This window comes from Tupaia chinensis, unplaced genomic scaffold (assembly GCF_000334495.1).
Source record: "Tupaia chinensis unplaced genomic scaffold, TupChi_1.0 Scaffold000270_2, whole genome shotgun sequence".
NCBI lineage: Eukaryota > Metazoa > Chordata > Mammalia > Scandentia > Tupaiidae > Tupaia > Tupaia belangeri.
Genome location: NW_006159751.1, coordinates 712,905 through 729,871, shown reverse-complemented (window position 1 = coordinate 729,871; position 16,967 = coordinate 712,905). Strand labels below are relative to the sequence as shown.

The 16,967-nt window shown below is 41.1% G+C and overlaps 1 protein-coding gene across 1 annotated transcript; it reads right to left on the bottom strand.

Moving 5' to 3' along the window:
- Positions 1–8,668: 8,668 nt before the first annotated feature.
- Positions 8,669–9,619, bottom strand: LOC102472679 (olfactory receptor 11A1). The gene has a single exon (XM_006149658.1). It carries the CDS (start codon positions 9,617–9,619, stop codon positions 8,669–8,671), a length of 951 nt encoding a protein of 316 aa, XP_006149720.1.
- Between the last annotated feature and the right edge of the window lie 7,348 nt (positions 9,620–16,967).

The following is a 16,967-nucleotide window of genomic DNA, read 5'->3' as shown; positions in this document are numbered from 1 at the left end:
GCCAAACTATGAATAGATTTCTATTTTTTTTTTTTTGCATCAAAATAAACTCATACTTGAATTTCATTTTTCCACAGCTATGTACAACCTAGTCTCCAGTTTGAGCTCCACACTCATATACCTAGAAATCTCTCAGGCAGCTCAAATCCAGTATCCAAATTCAGTCTAGTAAACTCGGCATACCGGCATACCTGCACTCAAGTGTCCTCCTCCCCAGTGTCTAAGATCTCAGAGAAAAGCCTATCAGCTGCCTGAGTCAGAAAGCCAACACCCTCATAAGCTACTCTGTCTCCCATACCACCCCTATTGTCAACCACTAAATCCTGTAAATTATACCTTTGCCTAAACATTTCTAAAATCGGGTCACTTTGCTCCAGCCTCAGACATTACACTAGTTCTAATTTCTCACCTGGGTTACAGGATCCCAGCCTTCTTCAAGAACAGTCTGGATGTTTCCTGACTCTGTCCACCAGGAGAGTCTTCCAAAGTACAAATTTCATCAGCTACTTCCCAGCTTAAAACTCTCAGCTGGCCACTCCTTCCCCATCCCCACCCCCAGCCTTCCCCCACACTGGATAGCACTGGAGATGGAATTCCTTTGAATTGCTTGAACGAATCAGTCGCTCTCATATCCTCTCGCTTCATTATCTGACTCATTCCTATTCATCCTTCACACCTCAGTTCCTCCGGAAAGCCCTCCAAACTGAACCATGCAATAGTTGCATGTTCCTATTGCCCACGTGCAACCCTCAAACTCCCAACATTCACTGATCTTTTTTTAAGTTTATTTTTATTTATGATAGAGAGCAGTACACACATGAGAGAGAGAGAGAGACAGAGAGACTCTCAATAGGGTTTCATCTTCCCTTCCCATAGTCCTCCAGTTCATTAGGAGCTTAGGCATACGTTCACATGCCCAGCATATTTTTAGGCCAGCCAGAAGATCTGAACCCACATGTGGCTTCTAGAACTGCAGTTCTGTTTGCTACTGACTATGCCACTAGGATGGGATTCATTGTTTTTAATTATTTACTTTCCCCCATTAGACCCAAAGCTCTGTAAGTTCTGTGTTTCTCTGTGTATCTTGCATTATCTTATGTAATATATGGCATAGAATAAGTGCTCTATAAATATTTGAATAGATGCAGGTAATGTGAGGCCCAAGAGTTAGGGAAACCCAAAATTTGGGATGGAAAGAGGAATAAAGAGTTAAAGAAAGTTAGTATCCATGAAGGAAGAAGTAGTTGTTAAAAAGGGGAATCTTAGGAATTTCAAGATAAATCAAAACAAAAGTTGACCATACAAAAAGAAAGAAGATAAACAAGATAACTTTTTTTTTTTTAAATTTGCCAGCGGGTACATGTGCTGGCTAGAGAGAGATACAGAGAGAGAATAGAAAGCAACCCACCCACCCCCCACCATGGGGAATGATCACATTATAATCCCTTCTCCATATCGCCTGCTTTTTAAGATTATAGGCATGCAAGCATATGTGCCTGATGTGTTTTTTAAACTGCCAGTCTGGAACTTGAACTACACATTCAGCCATGTGGGATTCAGCTCACATAAAAACTAGGCCATGGACTTATCTAAATAACCTTTTTTGTTTGTTTGTTTAGGTGTGTGCCGTAGGGCACATGTGCTTGCTGAGGGGAAAGAGAAATAGAGACAAAGACAGTGATAGAGAAAGTGAGAAATTACCCCCCCAAGGATGCCACAATTCCTTCTCCTCCATTTTCCTCCAGGATATTGGGCATGCATGCACACAGGTGTGGCATGTTTCAAGTCACCAGGTCTGGGACTCGAACCATAGTCAGTCATGTTGTAGTAAGGCAATGTAATTAAATTAGAAAAAAGACTTAGACTCATGGTTTGTTCTTCTCAATGCATGATGTGTTTATCAATCCTCATAGGAGATAATGAAACCTGAGAGTTTCAGAGACTTGAATTTGGCCAAAGAATAGAAATTGTTGCTACTTTGTTATCAGCAATTTTACCAGCTAAAACACATCCCACATAGACTAGGCTTCATCTGGTAATATGATTGGGTCTCTAGTTAGGTCCTTCCTTTTTTAAAGCCATCTAAGTGAGTGAGATTACCTGTCTTTATTACTGAAAAATAATCAGGATTGAAATACAAGAACACAGTTGGTGCCTCCATTTATTTTGCAACTGATTCAAATAAGTAAGGCTATTAGAGTTTAGGAGCATCAGTGGCTTGTGAGATTTACAAGACTGAAAACTTCAAGTAGGAGATTAAAGCTAACTAAATTCCGTTTACAGATTCTAAGCTTAAAGGTTTGAAGAGAATATAATTTCACTTTTTTTTTCCCTTTTCCAATTTGCTATAGGGCACATATGCTCACCAGAAAGAGACAGACAGAGAGAGGTAAAGTGAGAAAGTACCCTCCCAAGGACTATGGCCATACCACAATCCCGTCTCCTCCATTCTCTTCTCAGGATTTTGATCATGAATGGGCACATGCCCAGCAGGTACCATTAACTGCAGAGTCTGAGACTTGAATTATGCAGCCAGCCACGTGGGGTCCAGCCTTCTCAACCACCATGTCACTGGCTAGCCCAGAACATTTGCATTTAAAATTTTTTTATACAAATTGATTGCTATTATAAGTTGTATCTTAGCAATGAACATAAAAATACATGCTTAAGGGACCAGCAGTGGACGTAATGGCTATGTCGCTGGACTCCCATGTAGTCAACCACACGATTCAAGTCCTAGACTTGGTGGCTTAAACACACTGAGCGCGTGTGTGTGCGTGCCCAATATCCTGAGAGGAGAATGGAGGAGAAGGGATTGTAGCGTGGCCATCCTCCCTGGGGAATGATTTCTCACTTTCTATCTCTCTGTCTCTCTCTGTCTTTCTGGCAAGTGCATGTGCCCTATAGCAAAAACCTCTCCAAAATAAAAAAATGCTTAAAAATTCAGGAACCAGCAGTTAGCGTAATGGCTATGTCGCTGGACTCCCACGTCGTCGACCATGGTTTGTGTCCTGGACCCGGTGGCTTAAACTCATGCCAGGCGCGTGTGCGTCTGTGCCCAAGATCCCAAGAGGAGAATGGAGGAGAAGGGATCGTGGCATGGCCATCCCCCTTGGGGGGTGATTTCTCGCTTTCTGTCTCTCTCTCTCTCTCTCTGTCTGTCTGGCGAGCGCATACACCCTATAGCAAAAACCTCTCCAAAAAAAAAAAAAAAGAAAGTCATTTATCATCTTTTATTCTTTGTTCATCTGTACCAAAGGGATACTTTCTTTTAAAAAAAAATTTAACTTTATTTATTTATTGTAATTTGGCCAGAGAGGGACAGAGTGAGAGAGACAAAGTGAGAAAGCAAGCCACCAGGTCCAAGACTTGAACCACAGTCAGCCATGTGAGAGTCTAGCGCCCTTAACCACCACGCTACCTGCTGGCTCCCCAAAATGGATACTTTCAAATTATAGCCAAATGAGGACGAAATGAGGAACTGTGTGGCAATGTGTTGTAAAGTTTAAAATATAATACGAGCGTTATTATTCTCAGAATATTCCTCAGAAGACACCTAGTCAGTTTTTTCTGACTTTTCAGATCTGGAGCCTGAGACCTAAAATGGTTAGAAGACTAGCCCTAGGTCTCTCAGCTACATAGGGAATAAGCAGGTAGCACAAGCCTTGTCTCACAGTCAGTGGTGAGGGGGCAAATGAACTCCAGGAGGATGGACAAGAAGCTGCCTCCCTGTGCTACAGACTCTTTTTTTTTAAAAAAAAGATTGTTTTACTTTATTTATTTATTTATTTATTTTCATTTGACCAGAGGGGATGAAGGGAGAGAGAGAGAGACAGAGAGAGAGAGAGAGAAATTGAGAAAGCAAGCCACTAGACTAGGTCTGGGATTCAAACCACAGTTGTCCATGTGGGAGTTCAGTGCCCTTAACCACCATGCCACCTGCCGGCCCCACTATAGACTCTTGAAAGTTGTGACTCTCTTATTCAGGTCTTATCTTCTTTGAGCTCAAATGGGTGTAAATGGTGAGATTGGATGACACTGCAACAGACTAGACAGTCTTTCTTGCCCTCCTGCCTGACCTCAGTGAGACAGCAGAGGCTACGGTACTCTCACCTGGCCCCAATCCAGCCTTGACCATACATTTATATCCCCTCCCATCCATCACCAAAGGACTGCAGTTCTGGGACAAGAATGGATAAGCTACAGATCATCACAGAGTGCTTTGTTTCTTCTTTCTTTGGGATATTTTTTCCATAGGGCACTTGTGCTTGCTGGAGAGACACAGAGAGACAGAGAGACAGAAAGCAAGAAATCACAACCTGGGTGTATGGTCATGGCTTAATCCCTTCTCCTCCATTCTCCTCTCTGGATTTGGGTCATTCACACACACGTGCCCGGCACTAGTTTCAAGCTGCCAGGTCAGGGACTCAAACTGCAATTAACCACATGGGAGTCTAGCGCCTTACCCACTAAGCCACCTGCTGGCCCCCATAGAACATTCTTTTTCTTCTCCTTAGAAAGACTATGACTGTCTATGGATGATGAGTGGCTCCTTCTACAATCCAACCCACATCTGGGCCTCAAGAAATATGAATATGGTCATGCTAACTGGGGTTATCTAGTACTGCATAGAGAAGGGCATCCTAGAAATCTCAAACCAAGTGTTACTTTGAGGCTCAACTTGTAGTAGAAAAGTCAGTTACTAAGATTCAGAAAGTTTAAAACATACAGTGCTGGTAGCAGTGACATACAAAATCATCTACAGAAGCTGACCTGCATCTTAGAAACTGCAGCCTTCTCCAAATATTCTCTCCTTACTTTCCATTCAGCCAGGGCATACCAACTGTTCTTTATAGGGCATACATTAAACCAAACATAACCTCTGTGCATTTTTACACTCATTCCAAAAGGGACGTAAGGAAGTTAGAATAAAAGGACTAGTAAAAAAATTATTGTGTGCATGTATATATAGCAGAAGTCTTTATTCAAATGAAGTTTTAAGAAGAAGAGCAATAAATAAAATAACAAAAGCAGAACTGCTCAGTGAGCTCAGGCGTGGGACTCAAAGACTGTTCACTTTCTTTCCTCTTTCAATGACTTCTTACCCCGCTTTGTCCAGTTCTAAAAATAGAAAACCACTTCCAGGACTAGTTCTATAGTCTGGTTGTTGGAGCAGGATTCCACATGGCCAACTGTGGTTTGAATCCTGACCTTAAAGGTTTGAAAAAACATTCCTGGCATGTGTGTGTGTGTGTCCAAAATCCTGACAGGATGGAGAAATGAGAAGGTATTGTGGCATGACCTTTCCCCATGGGGGAAGGCGGTGTTTTGTCCCTCTCTGTCTCTCTCTGGTGAATGCCCATGCTCTTTGGTAATTAAAGAAAAAAAAAAAAAAAGACAAGCAAGAAAAAAGAAGAAAGGAAGAGAGAAAGAAAGAAAATAAACCACAGGTCCAGGTGGTCTGACTTCTGGGTTTCTTGCAAGTGTTGAGATTTATTTTCACTTGTGGGACCAGAGATGTAGCTCCTTTGATCCTAAAGCCCTCACTGAATTGGACAGATACTCCCAGATTTCTTGTTCCATTCTCATGCCTCAGTGAAAATAGGAAGCAAGTTCTATACCCAACATCTCTTTTTTCCTATTTGGGTTGCTGAGGATCACAGGTTCCTACAGAAGGAATCAGAACCAACAGGTTTGCTGGCCGCAGAATCCTGAGGCTTTGTTACCAGATCCAAGGCAGTGACCTTGTAGAGAGCTCTGAGCTCGAGGGGGATGCTTTTGATTGCATGTGTTGTGATATACTATACTCTCCCTCTACTACATAAAACAACATTGTGACCCTAGAAAAAGTTGTGATCTATACAAAAAGAGTTTCTCATATGCCCCTGGGCAAGAAGAGAAGCCACTGAGAAGGTAGCCAGTGTGGTATGGAGAGAGAGGCCTGGGTTCAGAAACAGAAATGTTGGATTCTAGCCTCTGTTCTATAGTTTTCTGGGGAAAGTGCACCCAGTTCCCTAGATCACTTCCCTGTCTGTGAAAGAATAAAGACTAGGTAATCCATATACTTCTCTGGGCCTTAAAAATTCTGAGCACTTATCGCTTTATAATATGAAAAAATGAATTGCTTCTAATTTTGACTAGGATTTGGTATGGAAGGTGAAACCTAGAAGAGTTGTAAGAGCCAACTGAGTTCTTCCTGTGGGCCATGCGGTGCACTGTGCATGTTCTCACTATTGGCAATGTGAGAGTGGCATGACATTTCCTCCTCTGCAGATATGAAAGGCTAAGGTTAACCATGTAAGTTAGTTAGGCAACTTACCTAAAGCAGAGTTTGAACTCAAAGTTTGCCCATGATGCAAAAAACCACTTTCTTATCCAGCCATCCAGCTTCCTCCAAGCTATCTAACATTGACACCTGCTGCAGATAAGCCACCCACAAAGTATTAAAGGCTGACAACTTTTACTTTCACTGGGAGTACCCTCAGAGGATCTCAATAATATTCTAGTTTTAGGTTAGCTCCATGGTTCAGAGGTAATGCCCTATTCAAGAGAAACCAGATCCCACGTGGTAACTGCAGGTCAAATCTCCAGCCTGGTCAGCCTAAAACACACTGGGCAGGTGCATGGGTACCCAGGATCCAGTAGGCTGGAGGACTGGAGAAATGGGATTGTGGTGTGACAAGAGTCTGAGGAAGATGCTCCTCTCTCTCTCTCTCTCATCACGTGCATACACATATACTTTATCATGAGTAAAGAAAAAAATATTAAAAACAAATGAATTAATTAATACATTAAAATAAAAATTATTTAAATTTTATGAGGCCAACAGGTGGCATGGTAGATAAAGTGTCTGACTCCCACATGGCAGACTGTGGTTCAAGTTCTGGACACAGTGACATGAAAATCATACCGAGCGAGTGTGCACGCATGCCCCAAATCTCAAGAGAATAGAGGAGAAAGGATTGCAGCATGGCCACCTGCCCCCACAGGGAGGAGGTCTTAGTTCTGGTTTTCCCTTTCACCCTCTCTGTTGAGTGCACATGCCCAATGGCAAAAGCCTCTTAAAAATAAAAAAAACCAGCAAAACATTATTTACATTTTAAATTATTCTCTTAGTTTTTTTATGATTTTTTCAAAGTTTATTATGGTTCATTTTTATTATAATTTTTTAAAATTTTTTGTCTTTAATTAATTAATTTACATTCATTCACTGAGAAACAGAAAAAGGGCAATTCTCTCTTTATAAAGCAATAAAGTGAAGCCTGAGAAGTTTTCACTCAATTAGTCTGTTGTATGTGTTGTATCCCAGCCAGAATTTGAGTAACCACATAAAAGGTAAACATAATCTCTTTGCTTAACTTAGAAAAAGAGAAAAGTTTAGATAAGCGATAATCCTGTTCAGCACTTAATTTATAAGAGCCAGATAAGGAGACTGGCAGTATCTGAGTATGCAATGCTGACCACAACTTTTCTACCCTGAAGTCAATTTCTACTCTTTAGAATTGCAGAGAACTGAGAGCAACACACCCACCACACCCTGCATTCTAACCACTGAGAGCATGTGCCGGCAGGAAGGGGGGTAAGAAATCTGCTGGGAGGAGACGGTACTCAAAAAACATGAATTTCTAACTTCCAACGGACAAGATGGGGTTCTGGGGAAACTGTGTAGTCCTTCACCTAGTCCCATTTCCCCAAATTGTCATCCTGTCTTTTCTAAAGTCCTAGAACATAGAGGATTAGAAAATGCTTTTCCTAGACCAAATCTATTCCAGAGTAAGGGATTATAGCTCTGTATTCTTGATGGACATCTTATAATAATAATACTTTTTGTAACATAGACAAAATATAATTATTATAAGATTATTATTTTAAGTATATTTATTTTTTAGAACACTTTTACGTTCACAACAACATTAAGCAGAAAGTACACATAATTCCCACATATCCTCTGCCTCTATACAGACACAGTTATCTAGATTGGTAAGTTTCAACTTATTCGAATAAAGACCAATGAGCATGATTGCTGAATCATATTATAAAAACATGTTTAATTTTGTGAGAAACTGCCAAGTTGCCTTCCACAGTGGCTGTATCATTTTGTATCACCACCAATAATGAGTGAGAATTCCTATTGTTCTATACCCTCACCATCATTTGGCAGTGTGAGTGTTTTGAATCTTGACTATTTTAATAGGTGTGTAATGGTCATATTCTTTTTAATTTTGGATCACAAGTGTACTATATTTACAAATGTAGTTTAACATTTGCTATTTGATTAATGTTTTACTTCCCCCCCTTAGGCTGCAGTACAAACAAGAGCCGCCTTTTTTTTCCCATCATTTTATTACATATCAGCATCGTGTCTTGGACATAGTAGACCCTTGCTGAATATTTAAATAAATGAGTGAATAGACTTACCAGTCCATTTGGGATATTGGCTTTTACACAAGAATACAAGTCTACTAGAGATGACAGAGCTTAGACCATATCCTGAGACACCACTTTAGCAGGAGCCATCAGAACTCAGTAGAGACCATAGCCATTTTCAAAGGCACCTGATCATGTGTCTTAAGCAGTTCTTGGCTTAGATAGTTTCCTTTTATGCAAAATTCAAATGACTCAAGCAAGCTTACTGACCTTTGACAAATAATAGCTCTTCTTTCTTGCATCATCTGAGAAAACCTGACTTCTTACTCAAGCACTTCTTCAAAGCTTTGTGGATGTCTTTATTTCTCAGGCTATAAATGATGGGGTTAAACATGGGTGTCAGGATGGTGTAGAGCAGAGAGAATCCTTTATGCAAGAGTTGGGAAGAGTTGGCTGAGGGCACGAGGTATGTAGCAATCAGTGTCCCATAAAACACTGCGACCACAGTAAGGTGGGAGGAGCAAGTAGAGAAGGCTTTTCTCTGGCCTGTGCCAGATGGGATTTTTAGGATAGCTGTGAGGATGCAGAAGTAGGAGGCTGTGATGAGGAGAAATGGGACCAGAGTCACTGCAGAAGAGGTGACAAAAGCAATGGTCTCAGTCAAAGAGGTGTCCATGCAAGAGAGATGAACCAGGGGGGCAAAGTCACAAAAGAAGTGATCAATTTCATTAGCTCCACAGAAGGTGAGTCTACACAGCAGAATCACGGTGATTGCTGTGAGGAGGAAGCAGCAGAGCCAAGAGCTGGCAGCCAGCCTGACACAGAAGGAGCCAGTCATGAGGATGGGGTATTGAAGAGGTTGGCAGATGGCCAAGTAACGGTCATAGGACATTACAGCAAGTAAGAGGCACTCTGTTGCAGCCAGAGATCCAAACAAGTAAAACTGTGCCAAGCAGCCAGCCACAGAGATAGTCTTCTGTTCAGCTATGATAATCAGCAACATCCTGGGGATGATGTTAGAAGTATACCAGATCTCCAGAACAGACAAGTTCACCAGAAAGAAGTACATGGGGGTATGGAGGTGATGGTTGAACAAAACTAGGAGGATAACCAGGACGTTTCCAGAAACAGTTAAGATGTAGAAAACTAAAAATGTCATAAAGAGGAAAATATTTAACTGTCGGATGGAAGAAAATCCTTGAAGAACAAATTCCACTATCACTGTTTGGTTTTCCCAGTATGAGATCACCATGCTCAGCTTCCCTAGAGGCAGAACACCCAGTGATAAAACATTGCAAATGCAGAAAGTTCTAACTTACACAAAGAATAGATAGTGAATGATTTTTATTACCCATTCATGATTTTGGAAGGTTTTTCATTTGAATGGAGAAAGATCTTGGTTGTTATTTGTTTGTTTTTCAAGGCCTAAAATGAGAAAGAAAATAATTTTGAATGAGAACCTATGACCAATCCCTGCTTCTCCTACCTTGGATCTTCACAACATTAAGAGTAATGTCATTCTATGTTTGGGTTCATTTTTCTACGCATAATCCAAAGAATCATAAATCATGCCAAAGCCAATTGTCTTGCCACCACCAAAATGGGTTCTGAACCTAAACATGAAGATGACACATGTGCTTGCCAGAAAGACAGAGAGAGATGAAGAGAGAAAAAGCAAGAAATCACCACGTCCTGGGGGTTGGCCACACCACAATCCCTTCTCTTCCATCCTCTTCTCAGGATCTTGGGTATGCATGCACACATTTAAAATATAAAATATATATATATATGGACCAGCAGTTAGCATAATGGCTATGTCACTGGACTCCCATGTAGTCGACCATGGTTCGCGTCCCAGACCCGGTGGCTTAAAACTCATGCCGAGCGCATGTGCGTGTTTGCCCAAGATCCCAAGAGGAGAATGAAGGAGAAGGGATTGCAGAGTGGCCATCCCCCCTGGGTGGTGATTTCTCGCTTTCCGTTTCTCTGTCTCTCTCTGTATGTCTGGCGAGCGCACGCGCCCTGTAGCAAAAACCTCTCCAAAAAGTGAAAAAAAAATTAATTAAAAAATTCCCCGTTAATCAGTACTTAGACTTTTTTTTTTTGAAAGAGGAATATAATGGGAAAGGAGGACAAAGAAACAAAGGGAGAACCTATTACATGCCCTTCCCGAGTGTACGTGGTGATCTGGGAAGGAAGAAGATCTAAAGGGCAAGTGGGATAGAGAGGATGAAGAGCACATTCCAGATGGTTTGTGTACCGTCTGACAGTCAAGGATTCGCAACAAAAAGCTCCCTCCCCTCCTCTCTCAAGTATTGTTAATCTTTAGGAAAATGAACCCTATCTTATCAATCATGTATTCTCCTTTAGTGTCTTAGTAAGTTGGGAGGGAAGTTTCATATTTCTGTTTTGGTTTCGATGACACTATCAAGAGAAAATCACGTGAGTATGACGTTTGAGATTCTTTGATTCTGAGGTCAGTACCATGCTGGTGTAACCCAGGGGCAAGAATGCTTTCTCTCAAAATGTAAATAGACAAAATCAGACCATTAAAAAGATTTTATCCAGATCAGCAGTTGGCATAATAGCTATGTGGCTGGACTCCCATGTGGTTGACCGTGGTTCAAGTCCCGGACCCGGTGGCTTAAACTCATGCTAGGCATGTGTGCATATGTGCCCAAGATCCCGAGAGGAGAATGGGGGAAAGGGATTGCACTGTGGCCATCCCCCGTCGGGGGTGATTTCTCGCTTTCTGTTTCTCTTTGTCTCTCTGGAGAGTGCACACACCCAATAACAAAAAACTCTCATAAAAAAAAAAAAAAAGATTTTATCCAAGGCTTCAGTAAAACGGGAAAGAAGATTCAGAACCAAGTAGCATAAGGCACTGTGTGCAATCAGCCACTGGGTGTAGCCTTGGGTTTGTCTGAGTGAGGTAAGGAAGCCAAATAAATTGTATCTTGGTTAAAGTCACTCGTCTTACCAAGGCAGCCAGAAACTTTGCCTCTGCACACACTGCTGTGGCCACAGGCAGGCTCTGAGGTTGAGCCTACTTTACTGTTCCCAACCACCTGGTACAGATTTCCTCCTCCCTAAGATAGTTACAAAGGGAGCCTGTGGCTGCAGGTAAGCAAATGGAGATGGGAAAACCCACATGCTGGCACAGAAAGCTGTGTGGGTGAGTGTGATAATGAGGCAGTGCCCCAGTCGCCAGAGAGCTCTAAACACACAAAGCCACTGGCTCTGCTTTATGAGTCAGGCTTTGAAAAAGTTGTTTAACTGCTCTGAAACATAGTTTGTCATGTGTAAACTACACGACAGGGATGGAGAAGAACTTGACATGTGCCTAGAGCATGCAGAAAACATATGAATGAAGAGACTGGGAAATCACTGACAAGTCAGGGCTGCATACGTAAGTTTACCAAGTCGTTGCTCTTACTTTGAAAGGGGCATTGGCAGCAGTTCCCATCGTCTTTGTAGTACTCTGCACCGTGTGTGTGATTGTGTGATTAAGCCATTCTTGTTATCTCTTATCATACCAATAGCCTTTTGGAAGTAGAGAATCTCATTTTAAAATTGATCCAGTGTCTAGGGGACCAGCAGATGGCATGGTTGAACTCCCACATAGTTGACCACGGTTCCAGTCCCAGACCTGGCGACTTAAAACTCACACTGGGTGCCTGTGTGAGCGTGCCCAAAATCTTGAGAGGATAATGAAGAAGCAAGGATTGAGGTGTGGTCATCCCCCCTTCAGGAGGGGGGTTGATTTCTCAGTTTTTGTCTCTCTGTTTTTCTCTGTCTCTCTGACGAGTGCACGTGCCCTAGAACAAAAATATCACTGGAAAAAAAATTAAATTAATCCAGTGTCTTAGGGCTATTCTGTAGAGCACGTGTTCCAGATTTTCAAGCAGCTCATGGGATTCACCCAGGGTCTGCGCTGCCTGGCAGTCCGGGTGCCCAGAGGATGACCAGCAGCTGCTGAGTCAGACCCTAAGCTCATTAAGTGGAGCATGGGGAAGGCACACAGGCAGGACTTTCCTCCATTTCTTGTGAAACACAAATAATGACTTGGAATCTCACAGAGGACTTAAGCTCGGCAGAACACAGCCAGACTCCTGGATGCTGCTGTTGCTATCTCAATAACTTCTTTTTTTATTTTTTAATTTTTCAATATATTTTATTTTAATTAATTTATTTATTTTAACTGTTTTCCTTTATTGTTATTATTTATATATTCAACCACTATACATCATTTAGAATGTAAAGAGACTTGACCCAGCATGATATACATCTCAGTCAAGAACACTATACACATCCTCATAAACAGATAACAAATTATACATCACTTATCTTGTAATGTGAATTTTCCAACATGAATAGTGAAAAATATATAAACTCACTAAACATCACTGCAATACCATGTGGTAATACTCTTTTTCACTTTACCTATTGGGGCACACTTTATATAAAACAGAGAGGTTAAATGAATTGCCCTTGGTCACCAGCTAGGAAGTGGCAGAGATGAGATTCAGGCTTGCTTTGGATCCCTTATGTCTAACCACTAAGCTACCTCTCACCAGGCCTGCATACAGAGGTTAGTTCGCATTACGTGAAGAGAAAATGTTCCACAAGGCAGCTTTTCATTCCAGTTTAAACTTCAGGATAAGCGAGACCCATTTGGTTGGTTGGCGAGGGTGCAATCTCGTGAAGAGTCACACTCTTTGACAGCCATCTTCACTTCTTTTTTTTTTTTTTTAAGAGGTTTTTGCTATAGGGCGCGTGCACTCGCCAGACAGACAGAGAGAGACAGAGAGACAGAAAGCGAGAAATCATTCCCCAGAGGGAATGGCCACACCGCAATCCCTTCTCCTTCATTCTCCTCTCAGGATCTTGGGCATGCACGCACACGCGCCCAGCGTGAGTTTTAAGCCACCTGGTCCGGGACGCGAACCGCGGTCGACTACGTGGGAGTCCAGCGACATAGCCATTACGCTAACTGCTGGTCCCTTCACTTCTGATCTTGTTTTAACATTGCTATTTTTCTATCCTTCCATTATAATCTTTTAAAGAATTCCACAAATATATTAACTAAAAATATGTATATAAGAACCTTTTTTGAGAGCGTTCTGAGAGAATTATCTCTTGCCCTCTTCCAGGCAGTTGCATTTCTGCTACGGAGTTGCTTCACTGCCTAGATGTGGTGCAGAGACCCATGATGAAAAATGGAAAGCCGGGTGAAAGGTAGGAGAGAATGGAAAGACAGTGAAGCCTGGTTGAGAGCACATACTCTAAAACGAAACAGGCTGGGCCCAAATCCCTGCTCAAGCACAAAGATACGTGGTTAAGGGAAAGTTTGATAACCTTCAAGGGCAGAGTAATTCTGCTGTCCCCGGGTCTGTGCAGAGGAGGCTCTCTGGGGCAGCAGAGAGGTTGGCGATACTCATCTCTCCTCCCCAGCATGCAACCACTAGCTCTTTCCCCAATTTCCTCAGCAGAAGAATCACAGGAGGGCATTATTGAAATTGTAGAAGTCTGAACTCTGTTAGTGTGCTCCCATATTCTCTGCTCACATATATTGTTTCACTCCAGAGTCACGAGCTCAACAAATTGCACAAAATGTCTGGAAATCATGCTGAGACAGGGCTGAGCCCCAAGAAAGTCCTCAGTAAGTGGTAGTGCCTTCTTTCCCTCCTCTCCTTTTCCTCTCCATCTCCTCCTCCTCTCCTCCCAATGATGCCAAACACCATTAGTGTATCTGTAGGTAGACGTACCCTTTTAGGAAGGATTTTGTTCCCCTTCAGTAAAGATACTCAACAAAAATAATGTTAGGACAATTAAAGGAGACAACCCAGAGAATTATATGGATCTGATCATTTTTAACATCCTTTCTAAACAAGATATGTGTTTAATTGGGAAGCATTCCGTTCCCAACAGAAACACACATAAAGCAAGTTTTTTGGGAAAGAGGAAGACCTTATCACAAAGCAAAGTATTATAAAACCACAAAGTCAGGGGAATATCACAGGTTTTGTCACTTCCAATGATAAAAATTTAGAAGTGGACATGAGGTGACTCAGGTTCTTTCCGAATAGTATCTACTCTCTTAACTGAATTAAGCGGTCAATGAACTAACCAATCCATTCAACCAACATCAGATGATGATAAGGATAGTTGACTCATGCCAGCTGCTAATCTGTTCAGATGAACAATTGGTCAACCATACAGACAATTATCAATAGTTTGATTTTGCCACCAAAATGATAGTTAACTTAGTATACTAGGAAATTGTACCCCAGATTCAGCTAGTAAAAAACAGACTCAAAACAGGAAAAACAAAGAATACACCAGCGAAATAAATGTTCTTTACCTAACAGTGCCTTGGAAGGGGTCCACTTTTATTTGGGGTAGTCAGGGCACAGACAATGGCATGTCCACTCAATTCAGAGAATGGGTCTAGACACCTGGAATCCTGTTTTTATGCAGCAATTCACCTCCCTGTGCATTTGATCAGGCTGGCTCTCCCATGAACCTCGGAGACCAGCTGAGCTTTGGCCCCATTCCACAACCTCCTTTCTCTGCAACCTCGAGTTCCTCTGTGGAAAAACCATCAGCTCCCCTGACACTGGTGCTCATGGGCATCTCTCAAATGATTCTGGTAGGAAATTGCTGTCTGTATTATACATTTTGTGAAACCAAGTTACCTTCACCTTTTTTTTCTTTGCTTTATGTTAATGAAGAATATGTTTATATGAGCTTTGATGGAGAATGCATTATCATGTTATACTTTAGGGAAATGAATTAAAATGATAGTTTGGAGGAGGTATTCAATTTGTTTCTATCATCAGGAAGACAGATGACTATGTCTTAGTGTCCTAGTTTGGTAGGAAACTGAAGCTATTTGTAATAATAAGTATTTATGATCAAAGTCACTCGTTAGGATTTAAAAGAACTCTTGTTCTCTTGGTTTCCTGTCTTTCATTAAAAAATAGTGATTGAGTCTAGTTATGCTCTAAGAAATACAATTTTATGAGTGGGAACCTTATCAAATTAATCAGTTATAATTTACTGACAAACATTAACAAACTAGAGAGACATTTGCTCAGACTAACAAGTTAATATGGCTCTCCAACGAGTATAACAAATGAAACAATAATAAAACAGTCAATAAATCAAAACCACCTGTTTGTCCTTTAGAAATGAAGTTTTTCCTTCTGATATAATACCCAGACTTCCTGCAGTCCTGTCCTTATTGATATGCATTTATGAAGTGTCTGATGCCTGCCAGGCATTGCATCTATCCTAGCTATCTGTAGTCCTTACAACCCTCTGCTTGTTGACAAACGAGGAAGTCAGGCTCTGAGAGATAAAGTGACTCCTTTAAAATTACCCAGGCAGATGAACGAGATGGAACTGGGATGGGCTGAAAATGCTATGAGGACAGAGTGTGTCTGTTTAGTCACTACTTTGTACTTAGACTCTACCTTAGAGCCTGGCACATAATAAGGTTTAAAATAAATATTTCTAAATCAGACGAATGAGTAAATTTGTGAGCAAATGTCTGGCTTAAAATTCAATGTTCTTTTCATTTTAGCAAACTTCTTCCTCCAATGTTCACAAAGTGGTACTATTACCACATCAAATTAAAGGGCTTTTGAATTGAATTGAGAGTGGACAGATAGCAGAAGATATTACTGATGTCAAAATTTTTTAACTGGCAAATTATACTTTTAAAGTCAAAGACCTAGAGCTGGCCCCATGGCCTAGTGTATAAAAGACCCAGATCCCATATGGCCAACCATGGTTCAAGTCCCAGCTTAAGTGACTTGAAAAACATGTTGGGTGTGTGTGTATGTGTATGTCCAAAATCCCCATGGGATGGAGAAATGGAGGAGATAGAATTGTAGTGTGACCATGTCCTTTTGGGAGGAGTTCTTGTTCGCTGTCTCTGGCGAGTGCACCCACATCTGTCAATCAAAAAAAATGAAACAAAATGAAACAAAAAAGTAAAAAAAATACTGATAAAAGCAACAAAGATTATTTAGAGCAAGATGATTTTAGAGAAGACTGTTTCCATTTTATTTCAGTATTTGTTCCATTTAGTTATTTTGCAGAAAGGCTATTTTGCAATTTCCTAGAGAATATTATACCACTTTCTGTTTTTTTGGAAATAAAGTCATGAATGTAGTTTTTTTTTTTATCTTAATTTTTGTTTTTGTTTTCAGGAAAGCAAGCTTCAAGCTTTAAATATATTCTGCATCTGATACCTTCAGGTAAATACTTCACTCTAAATCCATATAGCACAGTACAAGAAGCAATTATAATTTTGATCCTTTGACTTAAAAAAGGGTTTAAATTATGAACTCTGCATACTGTAAATCTAAAAAAGGTAAACCATGTTTTTAAAAAGACTAATATAAAAACACTTTGGGGGCCACCAGACGGTGTAATGGTTGAGATGCTAGACTCCCTCATGACTGACCATGGTTCGAGTCTTGGACCCAGTGGCTTGGAAATCACACCAGGCACATGAGCATGAATGCCCAAAATCCTGAGAGAAGAGAGGAGAAGGAATTGTGGCATGATCATTCCCCCCAGAGAAATAT

What these genes read in the sequence shown, in the direction of transcription:
- LOC102472679 (XM_006149658.1), bottom strand. Translation starts at nt 9,619, where the DNA reads ATGGTGATCTCATACTGGGAAAACCAAACAGTGATAGTGGAATTTGTT.